This window comes from Podarcis erhardii (genome assembly GCF_964252035.2).
Source record: "Podarcis erhardii genome assembly, chromosome: 1".
In the NCBI taxonomy this organism is placed as follows: Eukaryota; Metazoa; Chordata; class Lepidosauria; order Squamata; family Lacertidae; genus Podarcis; species Podarcis erhardii.
This window is the reverse complement of record NC_138497.1, coordinates 48,120,147-48,137,257: the sequence shown is the minus strand read 5'-3', so window position 1 is coordinate 48,137,257 and position 17,111 is coordinate 48,120,147. Positions and strand designations below refer to the sequence as shown.

Genomic DNA, 17,111 nt, shown 5'->3' with positions numbered 1-17,111 from the left:
ATAAAAATTACATGATGGAACATAATAGAACATCACAAATAGTACATAATTTGTTGTTGTTGGCATCTATCTGTCTCGGGAGACAATGGAGGAGTGCACTTTTGGGGCTGAAGTCAAAAGAACATAATGGAACATCACAAATGCAGCATACATAATATAGGATAATTAACAAATCATCAGTGAAACAGCTTCAATTTATAAAACACTGTTAACAAAACAACTAAAAAATAAGCTAAAAATCACCATTAAAGCAAAAGGCATATTATATGATTAGCAAAACAATATAACATTTATCATACATAAAACAAAATAAACAACATCAGTTCATATATACTCTCTCCACACCCTCATGACTCATATTCTTTCACTCTATACAACTCATTAAAATACAGTCTTATAATGCCCATGGCAGGAACTCACTTGGGCTGAAGGTGGGGCAGCACAGGTGAGACCAACCACCCTCTGATGGCAAACAGGTCTCCCTCCCTCTCCCCTCCCCTTCTCCTCACAGTTCTTCTGGAAACAGTTCCCTTATGAGGGCTCCTACGGCTGGGGGGGCAGGTGAGGCAAGGCAGGTGGAAAAAGCCATTACCTGCTGGCCAACACAGAGTCTTTCTCCCCTTACATTGGAATTAAAATAGGTTGAGATTATGGCTGTGATGATCAGAAGCAACTGAAGGACCTTTAGGGATGCTGCCTGGCTTTTCAGCTGCCAACCTAGAAGCAACAGAATATGGTGCCTGTGGCAGTGGCAGAGTGCTAGTTGGGGAATTGAGGTGCTCAGTCAGCATCCATTGCATATGTTCCTCTCACCTCCCATGAGCAAAAAATGGATCCTGATTACTATGCAGCATTTTTCATTAACGGTTGAAATTCAGAAAATCTGTGCTATATGTCTCAATAGCACTTATAAGAATTAAGCTGGTAGAGGGAGGACATCCAGTTTATTTCCTGTTATTTCCTGCTTCTTTTCTTGCTCTCTCCCCTTGTTCAGTTTGTTATCATAACTGCTCTTTCCCCTCCCTTTTCAGTCTGTCCACAGCCACCCGAGCCTGAGAATGGAGGCTACATATGCCACCCGTCCCCCTGCAAAGAGCCATTGACATCTGACAGTGTCATAGAGTATTTATGTGAGGAAGGCTATCTGCTGAAGGGAGACTACAAATATTTGACTTGCAAGAATGGAAAGTGGAACCCAGACATGGAAGTTACCTGTAGGCTCAGCCAAGGTCAGTAATGCTTCACTGTGAATATATTCACTCTCCTTTTGTTGAATGCCTTTCAAGTACTAGCACATAAATCAGCGCCTGTCTAGACCTCAGAAAATGCATTGGGTTAACCTTATTATCTAAGGGCACATTGCCACTGCAAACTTGTAATCATGTCTTTCCTGAAGTGTAAGTTGCTGTGTGAGAGACAATTCTGCCAAAAATCTCTAGCCCATTCCTACCCAAATTCACGACTTTCTCACACACCACTGCAAACTTGTAATCATGTCTTTCCTGAAGTGTAAGTTGCTGTGTGAGAGACAATTCTGCCAAAAATCTCTAGCCCATTCCTACCCAAATTCACGACTTTCTCACACACCAGTTTTGGTTGGTAAAAAGGTTTCATGCATAACTCTGAATGATTCCCCTTGATCTTCTTTTAAAATAGCAAGCTTATGGTTTAAGAGCAGCCCTGTAGAGGTTGTTTGATTTCAAATCCCATCAGCTTCAGTGAACCTGGTCAAGTTGAGGGAGAGGGGTCTAATTTGGATATTGCTTGATTGTACCCTGCTGCAGCACAGAATGTTCTCTCTGCCTAGTCCTGCCTGTCTCAAAAATAAAAGAACTTTCCCAAAGTAACTTGACAGTTGTGTCTTGCAAGGTTTTTACCAGTTGGATAGGAATTCCTTTCCCATGACAGAAAGCCAAGAAGTCTGCAGGAAAATGTTTGTCATTTAATTGACCATGAGGTATTGGAGCAGAGGGAGGGAGGAGTGTGTGTAATTGAATAAAATGTTGTGGAAAGGAGAAATTCCCTGCAAGCTGGATGATGTGCTGAAAATCGTGCATGTTTTTAAAGATTGTTGGGGTGAGTGGAGGAAGGATTGGTGCTTTCTGCACAACAGGAAGACAGGCTATTTAACAGATAAGATGCAGCAGTCTCACAGTTCACCAATATGCTTGATGAGAAGTTGACTTAGTCATCCAGACATAAATAAGGAGAAAATTTCAACTCCTTGTTCCCTTGATATAAAATGCAATTCAGATGAGAGGTAGGGTGTGTGTGGATGCTAGCTAGTAGGGTTAGCTTGCATTCATGTAACCAAAAAGCCTCAACACTTGAAAGGGGCCCTGGCTGTCAAATGGTTAAGGGTCACTTGACAACCCAATGAATGCATTTGGGACAGGTCTCTCCCTAGGACAATTCCACATGGTACCTTCTTGAGGACAAAGCTGGCCTTGTGAAGACCAGAGCATCTTTATAATCCTACTTTCTCTCCTAGTCCAGTTTATTAGGACTCTTATTTGGTGATGGGAAACAGCTGCTTCATAAGAAGAAACCATTAAAAAACAACCTTTTCTTTTGCTCTACAGATAAAGGTTCACCTCCAAGTGTAGGAGTGCCCACCCTGTCCATAGTGGCGTCCACAGCAAGCTCTGTAGCTCTCATCCTCCTCTTAGTTGTGTTGTTTGTTTTGCTGCAGCCAAAGCTGAAGTCCTTTCATCACAGCAGGTGAGCTTCTGGGAGTTGGTGGAGATGACCTGTAACTAGAGGGCAGATGTTTGTGCATGCAGATGCTGTTGTCCTGCCTACAATCATGCTTATTGCCTGCTCCTTTTTATTATTCTTTTGGTGTTATTTTCACTCTTGTGGATTTCTTCTCTAGGTTGAGTTCTAGTAGGCAGAGTATCTGCATTCTTTGGCAAAAAGTTGCTATCAGGCTGCTGATCCTGCTGCAAGTCTGCACAACTAAGACTGATCACTAAGCTTAATGCAGTCTAGCAGCTCCATGTTGCAACCTGCAAAGGCTTGATAAGCCTCTTTTTCTTATTGCCTCCAGGGGATTGTAGAAAAGGGGGCGGGGGCTGTGAAGACTGCATTGGGCTTGATGGTTCTCAAGTTGTGCAGGCCTCTAATGACTGCAGTCTCATAATCTGTAGAGAAGATTCAGCCTTGGTAGTTCCTTGGGAAGCATTCCTTAGGCACAGCTTTTACTGATGAATTTTGGCAGGGGTCCAAAACAGCCTGCTAAAAGTTGTGGCTGCCAAGATCCTACAATTTCCCTTGCTGGTTTGGTCACTGCATGGCCCAAAGAGCCTTCTCACTCTTACCTGCAGGAAAAGGGAGAGTGGGGGGCTTGCACACTTGACCTTTGTGCAGCTGAGGTGCTCTTGGCACTTCAGTAACACAGTAGCTAAACAACCCCTATCCAGCCTCCCACTTTTGGAGCTGTGGGGAGGGATTGCAGTGCAACTACCAGAATACTTGTCCACCACCATAGTTCAAAGGTTGGGGGCTGCTCATGCTCACCTGATGGTGGTGATGCACTTGCTGAGTGGAAGCTTTGCTTTGGTCTTCACTTAGAGGGATAGGGGAGGGCTTAGTATAGAAGCTTAGTGAACCTTCCAAGTCTCTGCTGCAGAGGCTGTTAAATGGCAGCAGTTAAGTAGCTATTGCTGAAATACAGGCATTAGTATGTGGGTTCTGGGTCACATCGAATCATAGAATTGTAGAGTCAGAGGGGCTCTGAGGATCATCTACTCCAACCCCCTGCAATGCAGGAATATGCAGTTGCCCCATACAGGGATTGAACTTGCAACCTTGACATTATCAGCACCATGCTCTAACCAACTGAACTATCCAGGCTTATTCACACAGAGCATATTTTGCAGCGAGGTAGAAGAAAGGCATGTTCTTTTGAGAGAGAAGGGACTTTCCATCTTACTAGTTTTTATATTGAAACAAACAGTGAGCTTCTCAGATGCAGAAAGAGGCATAATTTTCCTTTCTAAGCCCAGTATCTGAAGTAGCAGGAGGCTTGGTGGTTGGGGAGAGAAAGTCTGCCTCTTAACAAGATAATGAACTCAGGGCAGCAATCACACAACACAGAAATTATTCATTGAGGAGAGCGCCAGAAACATCTGTGGTGCTCTTTTGCAATGTATGTAGGCGATGAGGCCCACAGTAACAGGCACTGCTTTGTTGCTTCATGGCTAATTTCTGCGGCAGTCCTGTCTGCTGTTCTGCTTTTACACTCTCCAATTTTGCATGGAAACAGATCTGAAGCTTAGTCTCAAACCATATAGACATGTTGTCTTTCCTATACCATTCTCTTGGATAATGGACACCCCCCTTCCCCCAAAAGAAGAAAACATTTGTGCATTCTTTTTTAAGGTATGCTGTTCTTTGCAGCAGCAGCAGCTGTGAAATGGAACACCCATTTTAGGGGTGGGCAAACAGAGACCAATAATACTTGTCCATTTCACAATTGTAAAACTCAGCAAAAGCCTATTTCACGGTAGGGGGAGTGGTGATGTTAGCTGTTTCTCTATTAAGGGTAAGTGTAAAGGGACCCCTGACCATTAGGTCCAGTCGCAGACGACTCGGGGGTTGCAGCACTCATCTCCCTTTGCTGGCCAAGGGAGCCCGTGTACAGCTTCCGGGTCATGTGGCCAGCATGACTAAGCCGCTTTTGGCGAACCAGAGCAGCACACAGAAACACTGTTTACCTTCCTGCCTGAGTGGTACCTATTTATCTACTTGCACTTTGACGTGCTTTTGAACTGCTAGGTCGGCAGGAGCAGGGACCAAGCAATGGGAGCTCACCCCGTCGCGGGGATTCAAAACGCCAACCTTCCAATCAGCAAGCCCTAGGCTCAGTGGTTTAGACCACAGTGCAACCCGCGTCCCAGTTTCTCTATTAACCACCATCAATACACACTAGACCACCTCATTACGCTTAAAATAAAAACAGAAAAATGGGCTGCTGCTACTGAAGCTCAGTTATGAGGGCAAATCAGAAGCCACGGTAAAAAGGAAGAGAAGCATGCACACCTCCCTTGGCTGGCCAGAACAAGGAAGGCTGAAGCCAGGCCATGTGACTCAGTGGGGGCAAGCAAAAAGTATGTTATAAGTGATGGAGAGCAGGGAAAGAGTGCCCTTTGGCTGGTGGGTGCAAGAAGGGTGCTGCTCCATCTGCCCCAATTAAAGAGCCACCTCTGATTCTTTAGATTTTGGTTTTCTACTAGGAATTCTGACATTGCTTGGGATAGCTATCAAATCCATTGTCTCATAAGCTGAAGCCCTTGCTTGAATTGGACATTTGAAATCTTACTTAGTTCTGGAGACTTGATGAGGGTTTGTTAAAACAAACACACACATATGTGGGAGGAACCCCAGACAGTTCCCTGGAAATGCTGAGAATTTTCCCTCCTGCTATGGTCTGACACATGCTGTTCTTAGTCACAATATTCCCAGTCATTCTAGCTGTTCTTAACCTGGATATAGGGTTCAGTGCCGAAGCATTCCTGGTTGAGGAGTCTCATTGAGCAGTTAATCCTCCTGACAGACAACTTTTGCTGCTGTATAGACCATTTCTCTGGCTTCGGATGCAGAGAGCTGTTCCATAGAAGCCCAGCAATATCGCGATACCAGCCCAGGAAGTTAAATGCCATAACTTTTTTTTAATCAGGGCGCAGATTCCAGAGCTGTGGCTCCTCGCCTTGATTATGGGGTTATGGTATAAGGTGTTTGCTAATAGTTAATAAATTCACCTCAGTTTTCTGTCTGTTGCTTAACACTCATATGATGCCGTTTGCTGATGAGGTGAATTGTCCCACCACTCTTGAGTAGCTACTATAGTCATTTGTGTCCAATATTTCATGTGTGTGAGTCTTAGGTCCCCCCTCCCCAGTGTATAACTTACAGAGTTAATATCGCCCAGTGCTCAGTTATGAACTGGGAGTGTCCAAGTTCAAATCTCAGTTCAGCCATGAACACACAGGGTGGTCTTAACATTGTTCCTTAGTCTCTTCCCTGCCCATCTGCAATGCACAGAGGGATGGTCATATTGCCTGTCTTACCTGCTTGTAAGGGCTGAGGTGTAAAGAGCTTAGAAACCTTAAGTGTATTTCCTTTTTCAACCCAAAAGGGAAGCATGGAGTTTGGCTGTCACATGGCTGATGTGCCCTGGGTGCCATGACAGGCTAGGAAGCCCCTTGTTTCCCTTTCCTGCTCCAGCATTCCAGTTGCTAAATTGTCCCCAGCTTTCCTCCCAGGCTTGAAACTGGGATGGGGATTAGACTGCCAAACAGTTGCTGAGATGAACCTTGCCCACCCACCCCCTGCACCTCCAAGGCCAGGAATCTTGCTTCTTGCTTGCCATTGCCAGTGAAAGTGTTGAAGTCCAGTTATGCTGGCTGATTTCAAGTACAAAGTGTAATGAAACAGCATGTCAAGAAGAACTGAACCTAGGAGTTCTGCAGATACAGCATTGCACAAATGCTTTTGTATTCTTGGGCATCACAGAACATAATGTGGATTCTTTCTCTAAAATTCAAATGCAGGCGTGATCAAGGTGTTTCTGGGGACCAGGTGTCCATCGTGGTGGATGGAGTCCAGGTGGCGCTGCCATCCTATGAAGAAGCTGTCTATGGCAGTGCTGGGAACTGCATACCTCCTTCGGATTCACGGGTACAGATTGTCCTTTCGGAGGGAGCTGGGCAAAGTGGAGCGAGGGAGATGCAGCAGCCACCAGACCAAGTGGGTCACAACTGCTTTGCTGGGGAGGATGAAATCCCTGGACGTTCTGGACTGTGTGAAGCTAGCAGCTCTCACCACTCGGAGGCTGTTCTAGTTCATCAGGCGACCACCTCCTCTTGGGTTGCTGGTGCATCTTGTAGCAGACCTGGGCACAAAGAAGCTCCAGACTCAGAAAGCAGTGATGTACAAAGCCTTCTATCACTTGCTTCCTCAGAGGAGTACACTGATGGTAAGCAAACTGAAAAATAAGTCTTTCACCTAAACTCCTGCTAATTGGAATTTTAAAAGTTCATACACCCTAGTATTTCCAAAGTGCCTTTCACTCTTACAGTGGAACATTTACAAGGAGAAATACTTTATTAAAAGTACTAGGATCCTCCTCTCTTATCTTCCCCCTTTCTCCCACATGGACACACAATCCCTAACAGCGTTCTGGTATAAGTCATTCAGTAATAGACTGAGTAATGATGTTGCTTCTGGTGTGGATCTACAATGGTGGTTATTCATTGGTCATAAAAACTGGCAGTCACAATTGTAGTGCACATTCTGGGGAAGAAAAAACCCTGCACATTACAGTTTTTTCTGTGGATCATAGCTGCTAACTAGCAGCAGCTAGAATGGTGACTGGGAGTGGCCTCTTGGACCATTTAACACCGGTCCTAAAGGATCTTCATTGCAGAGGCAGAGCTAGCTGGTCCGGCACCTGGAGCAGTGTGCAACCGGAGGGCGGGGCAAGCATCCCAGGGGGACACTGCCCACAGTTAGCATTCCAGGGGGTGCCCCGCCCGCCGCAAGCGTCCTGGGGGGGGGCGGGGCAGCAATGTCACCCTCCCTCAGGGATGACACCCGGGGCGGGCCGCACCCACCTTGGTTTGCCTCTGCTTCATTGGTTCCCATTGTGTTTACAAGCACAATTCAAAGTGTTGGTGCTGACCTTTAAAGTCTTAAATGGCCTCGGCCCTGTATACCTGAAGGAGCGTCTATTTATTTATTTACTGTATTTATTTATTTCTAACTTTCAAAAACTAGTGCCCACCAAATAGCCTTCTATGAGGCCCAATTTTTGCTTCCCATCATGAATAAAATTGTCCACGTTTGAATCAAGCCAATAACAACAACAAAAGCACATCCTTATCTTGTAATCTGAATAAACTCTACCAAATTAATAAAGTGTCCTAAATGTGCATAATTGGTTCCTGCTGCTGAACTCTGGACTTTGTATTTTAATGTGGATGACAGAAAGTGCAGGATCTTGTGTGTGGAGGGGAAGAGAGAAGTTGATCCTTTCTGCTGTGATTATTTTGCAGTCCTTTGACACCTGCTGAAGAAAGCAGCTTTAGTCAGTAAGCCTTAGTCTCTCATCCCAAGAAAATCCTCAATAGTTAAGAGACTTTGGGGCTTTGCTAGGGGAAAGTCCTTGAAGAAGCATGACTGACAAGGGTTTTAAAGGGTGGCTCGTTTTTATAGAAGCTTGACATGGTCAAATAAGAACTTGATAAACGGAAAGGGCTTTATGGACAGCTGAGACTTATATCAAGACTGTGCTGTGTGGTATTTCAGATATGGAACGTAAACACAAAATATTGTTTAACTTGTCTTTTTTCTCTCTTCCTCTCTCCCAATCCAGATATTCCATTGTTGAAAGAAGCATGAGGCTTGCTGCATTTGTCTAGCCTTTTCTCTCCATTTTCCTTCTTCCGGGATGGTGAGCACTCCTCGCAGACTTTCCCCACCTTCATGCGCTGTGCCCTGAATACCTCCAGACACATACCCCATAGCTGAAGATCCAAAGGATGCCTCCTCGATGCATCAGTGGGGTGTACAGGGTGCCAGCTGTTCCTCCCCACATTTTATCTACATTGAGGGGGGGCTTCAGTGATGTCAGTGGACTTAAGCTCCTCATACCTCTCCCCTACCCCACCAAATGTTTGAGTGTGGTCCCTGGAGAGCTGCTATTTACTTGTGCCTTGCTCTTTCTCACACTGGCTTGTTGCAGCTTCTCGTGGGCTTTACTAGCTTCTGGATTTCTGCTCAGAAAGCAGGGCCAAAAAACAACAACCAAGCTTGCTTTTCTGGGTGCAAAGAGTTTCCTTCCATTTATTCACTGTCTTATGAAGGCAAGTCAGAACAGCTCTGGATGGGCTGTGAGGAGGAGGGGTGGGTCAGAGTCCAGCTGTAGCGACATACACATACTGTTTCCCTCAGTTGTTTTCAGCAACATAGACTACTTAACGTAGCTGCACTTGAACTTGGGCAGTGTTGGCTATGTTAAAGGCCACTGCAACTTGCCAACCTTTTTTCTTTTTCTTTTAAAGAAAAACAAGATCATTAATGGCAAGCTTAGGCTGCCACTTGCTTTTCTTTGTTTCCCAAAGAGAGAAGGAGAAAGTGAACACTTGCCGGGGTGAAGTGTCTGTACCTCTGCAAGCTTCCATTTAAACAAAACAAAACTGTCCCCCCTCTATCTTGTTTCATCAAGGACGATTCTCTAAACTTGGTGTGAGCTGAAATCTAGGGTTGTCTTGAGACAAACAGCTTAGAGCAACTCAATCTATGACCAGATTTAAGAGCACTTGCATTGAGAAGCCCACATGGAAAATGACTGCCCTCTTCCTAGAACAGCCAGCCTGCCAGCAATACAGCTGTACCATAGTTGATCCAAAGCCTTTCATCTTGGAGTGTGTTGATCTCGTTTTCTGTGGAATGACTGTAGGATGTCAGTGTGTGTGCACATTGTGCTGTTCCCTGAGTAGGGTTCATCACCTATGCCTTTATTTTGACCCACCTTAATGAGAGAGCAATTTTGGCCTCACCACTTTATTTTTGTTGCTGTTGTTGGGTCCCATCCTTGCGAAAGCAATGCCAGGGCTTTTAGTGTTTAGCCTACATTGCTTATGTCTTCCTCCTGGTTCTGTTAGAACCTAGTCATTGGAAAATGGATCACCATTAGCAAGTACCTAGCTTTTTGTATCTGGCATGTCCCGTTTGCCTTGAATGAATAACAGTGATAGTCTGCCTTAAAACAAAATAGAATGGAAAGAGCCATGCTGCTGTCTTTACCCTTTTGGAAGACCCCTTGCCCCAGTTTCTTCCTCCACCCACTCCCATTGCACACTGCTTCTTTCTATGCAGGGAATATGTTCACTTACCTCCACCTTTTTCCATATAAATATACTTATTGCTCTTGTTTATCTAGCCCACTGTGGTCAGTGCATTGCAGTTTGATGGCATCATGGAAGTATAAAATCCCAGATTTTCTCCAGTGAGCCTAACAGTTCTGTGACCTTTCCTAAAGATTCCTACAACAAAAGTGGAATGGCTTGGTTGCCAGTTCTCACACTTGGCCCTGTCTCAAAGCCAGAGTGAGCACACAGAACCACAGTGTACTTTAAAATATCAAGGGAACTAGAAAGCCCATCCTTTGAAAAATGGAAGTGGCAGAGGTCAACCCCGTTTACTGCCTCATAACAATGCACTGACGTGGGAGACAGCTGTGGGAAAAGGCAGCACTTTGCCTCCCCCCCACCCCACCCTGCCTACCACTAAAAAATCTGAATGGGAAGCAGCACGATTCCCTGGGCCACTGTCCGTGTTCTCCAGCATCAGATGGGCATTGCACACTGTGCACATTCCACACAAAAGCACACAGTTTGGTACTGAATATAGACCCAAGCATTCAGATAATTACAGGTTGCAGCTTTAATTCAAAGCTGTTTAGCTCCTTTGTGAAAATTGCCTTGCACATCTGTGGGTGATGTATCTGATTGAAATCAGACCATCGTCTTTTCATCACCGGCTTATTTGTATGCTGCTTTCTCACAGGATTTTGCTCAGATTGGTTCACAACGTATCTAGGGACTGGCAACCGCAATCAAAAGAACGTAAGAAAAAATAATTATAATGATAATTAGAAAAACACATCATTTAAAAATCAATATGTACAATGCTGTGGAAAACAATATACACATGCTAACATAACAGTTTAAAATTAAGCAGAAGAGAGAATAAAGTCTCAGGGCTCTGCATAGTTCCTCATGCTTCATCCTGATTAGCAGAAGCAAACTAAATTGCCCAAGAGTAATCCAATGGATGGCAATTAGTTTGCTTTTCATAATGTATACAGGCCACAGAAATGTGGATTGCCTTGATGCCCAATATTGGCTGTTAAAACAGAATACATATATGGCCCTAACCTTAGGCTTTCCAGGCTTGCTCTTTGAGACCCCCAGTGGTAGAGCAGGTTCTCTCACCTTGTTCAGAGAGTGCTGCTCTTCTTCAATGTGGTGTTTAGATCAGCCTTCACTAACTGGATGCCCTCCAGATGATTTGGAGTACAGTTCCTATCAGCCCCAGCCAACACAGCCAGGCTGTGGCTTAGATTCCTCTGCTGTTTATAAAGAAAGCCCCACCCCCACCCTGTCTGATATATTTGGGATGTTGTTGCATGGGGAGGTTATGTCAGCAATTAAAGAGCACCATTTATGCAGGAGGATTTAGCTGTGCCCATACCTATCATCTTGAGTTGCAGTGACAGAACTCCTGCTAAATGTTTTGGACGGTGTGAAAGAGTGGCAGAATTTTGGGTGACACCTAGCCCAAAGAAAAATATCTGGTTTCTTCCTTTTTTGTTTAACAATAGAATGAAGCAATAACACCACTCTTAATTTCCATCCCCCCATTCACCTGTGGATGGTTCATATTTTTTGTGCAGATACATGAAGAGTCAGATATCAACTTGGGTCTTAAATCTGGAATAGGCGTTTCACCTGAGTAATTTAAACAAGGGACACAAAAGAACTTTATGGTTGTAATCTTATGGGAGACAACAGAAGAGCAGTTTTTCTCTTTCATAAAATTTGGTTTTTGAAAAATGAAATACAAATGTTATGGTCTTCAGGCTAAGAATGTAGGTGCCCCCCCTTTTTAAGATTTTCTATTCTCAGGTTCTTAAATACAAATTTATGAAGGGCAAGAATAGCAATAGCTATTATCTATAATGCTCAGGGCATCTATTCTAATGCTCAGGCTGGAAATGAAGGGGGTCCTCTGTTTTAAAACCATGACACTTTTTTTAAGAATTTTGAGACATCAGTTGAAACAACCACTGGCCCAATGCTGTGTGGCTGTTAGGTGCCTAATAAGTCAACTAATTTAATTAAATTCTTCCAGTCTTGTGTACAGAATGCCAGATGCTGCAAGGACATACTTTGTGCCTGGCTCATCTAAGGTTGTATTTGTCTGCTTTTGAAAGTTGTAGGCATCTAGAATTTGATTCTGCAGGCTCACCTTGCCCTTTCAATGCTGGAACATAACACACCTGATAAATGAGTGGTTCCCATGCCATGTCACCCTCCATTTAGAATATTGGTTGATCATATGAAACTGCCTTATACTGAGTTAATGCTGGTCCAGAAAAGTCTACTCTGACTGGCAGAGGTCTTTCCCAGCTGAAGTGGTGTGTGTGTGTGTGTGTGTGTGTGTGTGTGTGTGTGTGTGTTTGTGTTTGTGTGTGAAGAGCTGAGGAATTGAATGTGGGACCTTTTGTGTACACTGCATGTACTCTACCACTGAGCAATAGCTCTTCCCTTATACTTCCATGCACCTACTGCTAAAAGCAAGATAACACTTGTTTAAACTAAAATGCAGCACTTCTCCAGTGGTTAGATACCTACTGTGGTAAGCTGCCAGGATATTTGTGCATCCAGTTTATGTATGGCACATACAGCAAGTGTCTCTTAAAACAGCTGCTGCTGACATTGGAGACCTGCTGGAGAGAGGGCAGGAGTCAAGATTGTCTGTTTGAGGTATGATGAGGCCCATTAGCTACCGATGACCCAAGAAGCTTTAGCATTTACAGGAAGCCTGATGTCCTTGCCATGGTGTCACTCCTCTTGTAGGAAAATCTGAAACCTGAGAGCCCATGCAAGTTGCGGCAAATAGGATTACTATTTAGGTTACAATACCATACACATTTACCTGGAAGTAAGTCCCACTTAACTTAGTGAGGCCTATTTTTCAGCAAACACTTGTAGGATTGTGCATTCAGGTTTTTCAAGTGCTTAGCTTTGAAACTTGCTCTCACGTAAAATTAGTTGGAGCAAGAGGTGAAGTAAGACATTGGATTGGCTTTCCATTTTTAATGGCATGAATACAGTAGGCTTTGATGCACCCTACAGATTGAGAAAAAACAGGCAGGACAATGGATGAAGGGGAACTGGAGGGGCAGGGCACTTGGGTGCAGGCTTCTCTTGCATCAACTCTTTTCTAGGGCCACTTCTGGTACACATTTTTTCTCACTGGAGCGCTTTTGTATAATAATTCCTTGCAGCATTTTTAGGCAGAGTGTTAAATGCATGTCACTAACTCTGAGAGAGAAAGGTGCCGCCCAACTCCTCATTGCCTTTTAGAAGTAAGTGGGGATTGAAAGGGCTTCTTTGTACACTCCATACTTAATTTTACCACTTTCTTGTTGAGAGATTTTCTTTTGGATACCACAGGGGCTTTTTGCACATGAGAATGCATACTCATGTCTACCAAATAAATGAGTAAATACCACATTAGTTGGTTTCTGTGGCGCATGGGGAGAGCATTTCCAAAATCAAGATGCTCGTGGTACCTGCACTAGGGTAATATAGCACGTGCACAACTGAAACTGTTAGTGTACTGTTTCTTAATCCTTTTGAGGAAGTCTGTGACATCCTTGACCAACCTGCTCCTCACCAGAGGTTTCTTACTACAGTGTTTTCAGGTGGTTTAAGCAGTACTGGATGCCACCCGTACACGTTCAGAAATACAAAGTTGGGCGCGAGTTAAGATCACTTCACAATTTACACGTCTATGGAGTGACTACTGTCTAGTGTCTGTAAACACGTCAATACGTGCATTTCTGTCACACTTTATTATTGGTATGGGGAAACCTGTGGACCTCCAGATGTTGTGGGACTTACACCTCCAATTATCCCTGACCATTATCCATCCTGGTTGGGGCTGATGAGTGTTCCCACCCCTGCATCTACAATAGATGTTGTGCCCACAGCAGAAAGAACTGCTGTTTTGATGTGTGTATCAGCCCTCTGTTTCCCTTACTGCTTTTATAGTAGCATAGTGAGCATACAAACAAAGGACTGAGTATGGGGGGATTTTTTGGTAGGAAACCTTCCATTGGCTCGATTCATGTTAGGTAGTATCCTATGGAGAACTCTCTCTCTCTCTCTCTCTCTCATGCTTCAGTCCTAGGCTTCTTTCCTGCAGATTTTTTAAAAATTGCTTTTGGAGTTGACCACCTCTGTCACTTTATTAAGATTTCAATGCTTGCACCAGAGGAGATGTGTGTTGAATGGTGAACACTTCTATGTTAATATATATCTTGAGATACTGGCTTCTGCTAATACTGGTTGTCCATTTCTACTGGAGATAGCACTGCTGCATTTGCTTTTACATGGAAGCTCACACAGTTCAGACCAAATGTTCCATCAGAACAAGCACTTGCACACCTTCTGTTACCCAGTGGGCAGGCTGCAGGTAGTTGGAGATGCAAACACACAGGGAGAACCTGGTTGCCTTCAGTGCTTTTTATTTGTTTGTAATCTGAGTTGCACCACTATGAAACTATTTGCAGAATGGTACTCGTATATATGTGGGATTTAAAAATACCATAACGCTGTGCAGGATGTCAATCAGTTTTTATTTTGCTTTATTTTATATATATATATTTTTCTGGTATCCTGTACATTGAAGTGGGTGTGAAGATAGTATTTTAATATTTGTACAAAGTTTAATTTAATTTCAATTATTCTATGTATATAACTGCATTTCTAAATTAAAAAAAATCTTTTGAAGTTAATTGCTTGAGGGGTTTTTTTGTCTGTACAAGAAGTATTTTGATGTGATCCTGCTTCCTTCCTTCCTGATACCATACAGCTGAATAATAGCCCATTTATCAAGCTCCTAGAACAGAAGGCTCATCAATTTGGAAAGCGGATTTCTCTGCTGGCAGAAAAATTGCTAGCACGCCTCCTTCATAGAATCAGAGAATTGTAGAGTTGGAATTGTAGAGTTGGAAGGTGGATGACCACGAGAGTCATCTAGTCAAACCACCTGCAAAATCTTTTGCCCAATGTGGGGCTCCAACCCATAACTCTGAGATTAAGAGTCTCAATGCTGTACCGAATGAGCTGTTCAGCAGCTGTTCAGCAACTGGCTCACCTGGGCAGAGGGACACCCCTATTCAGTCTCTAACCCCTTCCCCCCAAACAGCCCAGCATAAGTGCTGTTTGGATTGCTCTGTTACTAAGGATCTTTTGTGTTTCTCCAGCCTGGCATTTTTCTTATATGGCAAGCTTGAGGCAAAGTATTTCCATTTTGGGAGACATGGTGCATTTATTTTTATTTTTTTAAATCTGAATAGTCAAAAGTGGCCAAAAAAAAAAACAACCACTTGAGAGCCTCACCAGTTCATTCTGCATCTGGGAGGTCCTGCTTTCGTTCTGACAAGTTCCAAATTTGTCTGAAACAGCCCCACTTTGGTTTGGGAGTCATCAGTCTCTTTTTTTACCCCCATTCTACTTGGTGATAGTTTAAAAACTTATTGTTCTTTCCATTTTGGTGGAGAGTGGGTGGCCATGGGTGAGAAGCCAGATGGCTGAGAACTGAGCTGTGAAAGGAAACATATATTTGGACACTCAGGTTTGGAGGGACCTAAACAAGAAAGTTCAGGAACTAGCCGGGGTATCCACTTTATTTGCTGAGAGGCAGAGATAAGGAAAACAGAAAGGACCCCTGCTAAGCCTTTTCTGAGAGGGAAAGGCAAGAATTAAATTCACACGCTACTCAACCTGAGATTTCCTGTGTACTTGTAGTTAATAAAGTCAAAGATTTATTCTTACAAAACAATGTTTACTGGAAGCTTAAAATGTTGGATTGGTCTCTAGATTCAAAACATCTTTGGTTTCACAGATTACAGTAGGTGCTTATAAATTCACTACTACACCAAAAGACAAAGAGGGATTAAGTGAGGGATTCACAGCACCCTTATACTCATTCTTGCTCTCCCATCCACGCAGAAACACAAATACTTAAGTTGCTGAACATCATAGGAGTGTGCTCTTAACATAGCTTCCCATAAGCTGAAGAATTTGGTTAAGATGCACTGTTGTAACATTCTGATGCAATATTAGGTCAATGGAATATCAGTGTTCTGCTCTTAGCGGATGAAAAGGATTGGGAAACAAGACCAAGGGAAAGTATAGAATGAGTGCCAATACTGGAGAACATGGTTGCTACCTCCATAGCACAAATGTTAAAGAACTAAGAGTCCTGCTGGTTCTGACCAAAAGTCCATCTAGTTCAGCATCCTTTTCTCGTAGTAGCCAACCAGATGACAATGGGAAGCCTGCAAAGTGGACCTGAGTGCAACAGAACCACCCCTAGCTCCAGGTCATTTATGGACAACTTAAAAAGCACAATCATGGAGATTTTCAAGTTCTGTCACTTCCTGCTTACAAAACACTGATACAGCATTAGCCCAGGTGGTTTCTTCAGCCTGGAGGGGGATAGAGGACTACATGAAAGGATCTAGTCAAGCAGGCAATACAGCAACAGGAAAGTGAGATCCCAGGAAGAAGAACCCAAAACTGGAATGGCAAGCTACATCTATCAGCCCTTGATAAGGAGAGGTGATAAAGGTAAACTCCCCAATCCAGTTTTGGGTTCATCTTCCTGTTATCTCACTTTCCTCACTGTCAGGGAACTGCCATCAGAGCCAGAGGCGGAGGGAAGGCTCCAGAGCGATGCCGGAGAGGGTCCCAGCAGGGAGAGAGGCAGCCCATCTGCTGGGGAAGGAAATCAACGTAACACCAGGAGAGAAGGGGGGCAGATGGGGGAATCGGAGAAAAGGCTCCAGGACTCTTCACCGGAGACTAGTGGGGAGAGCACGGGTACTCCGCTGCCCACACCTTCCCTGCGCAGAAGACTTCCGCGCAGGGAGAGTAGGAGGAGACTTGGCGTCAAAGAACTTTCTTGCTGGAAGAAGTTTAAGAAACGCCCACTGACGGATTCTGCCAGCGACTGAGACAGCCACGAAGTGAAGGGCTGTCCAGACAGAAAGGGTTCAACCAGGCAACCAAGCCAAGAGTGGCGGCAACTTACGCATGAGCAACCCCATTACACTCACCTATATCAATAAAGGTTGTATCTGGGATTATAGTTGCTTCTTATTTATTGCTCTTCACACCTTTTATGGTTCTATAACCTCCATGTATATCTTCAATTGCCATAACTTCTTCCAAAGAATCCTTTACAAAGTGGCTGTAATGGATTTGGAGTCATTCACCCTTTCTCCTCTTATTATATTTATTATAAAA

The 17,111-nt window shown here is 43.9% G+C and overlaps 1 protein-coding gene and 1 long non-coding RNA gene across 5 annotated transcripts in view; one reads left to right on the top strand and one right to left on the bottom strand.

Annotated features, from left to right (window-relative positions):
• SUSD6 (sushi domain containing 6) overlaps positions 1-10,385 on the top strand; it is a 57,235-nt gene extending 46,850 nt beyond the window's left edge. For all 4 annotated transcript variants that reach the window (XM_081881880.1, XM_081881878.1, XM_081881881.1 and 1 more), the window contains exons 3-6: positions 1,032-1,229; positions 2,583-2,721; positions 6,555-6,979; positions 8,378-10,385. In XM_081881880.1, the coding sequence (XP_081738006.1) occupies positions 1,032-1,229; positions 2,583-2,721; positions 6,555-6,979; positions 8,378-8,403 (788 nt within the window). In that variant the 3' untranslated portion in view covers positions 8,404-10,385. The remainder of the gene's footprint in view (positions 1-1,031; positions 1,230-2,582; positions 2,722-6,554; positions 6,980-8,377) is intronic.
• A 998-nt stretch (positions 10,386-11,383) lies between these two features.
• On the bottom strand, positions 11,384-13,515 carry LOC309353075. Its single transcript, XR_014161522.1, has 2 exons — positions 12,697-13,515; positions 11,384-12,653 (listed from the first exon to the last, which is right to left on the bottom strand). It is a non-coding gene; the product is annotated as an uncharacterized lncRNA (long non-coding RNA).
• Positions 13,516-17,111: the final 3,596 nt, after the last annotated feature.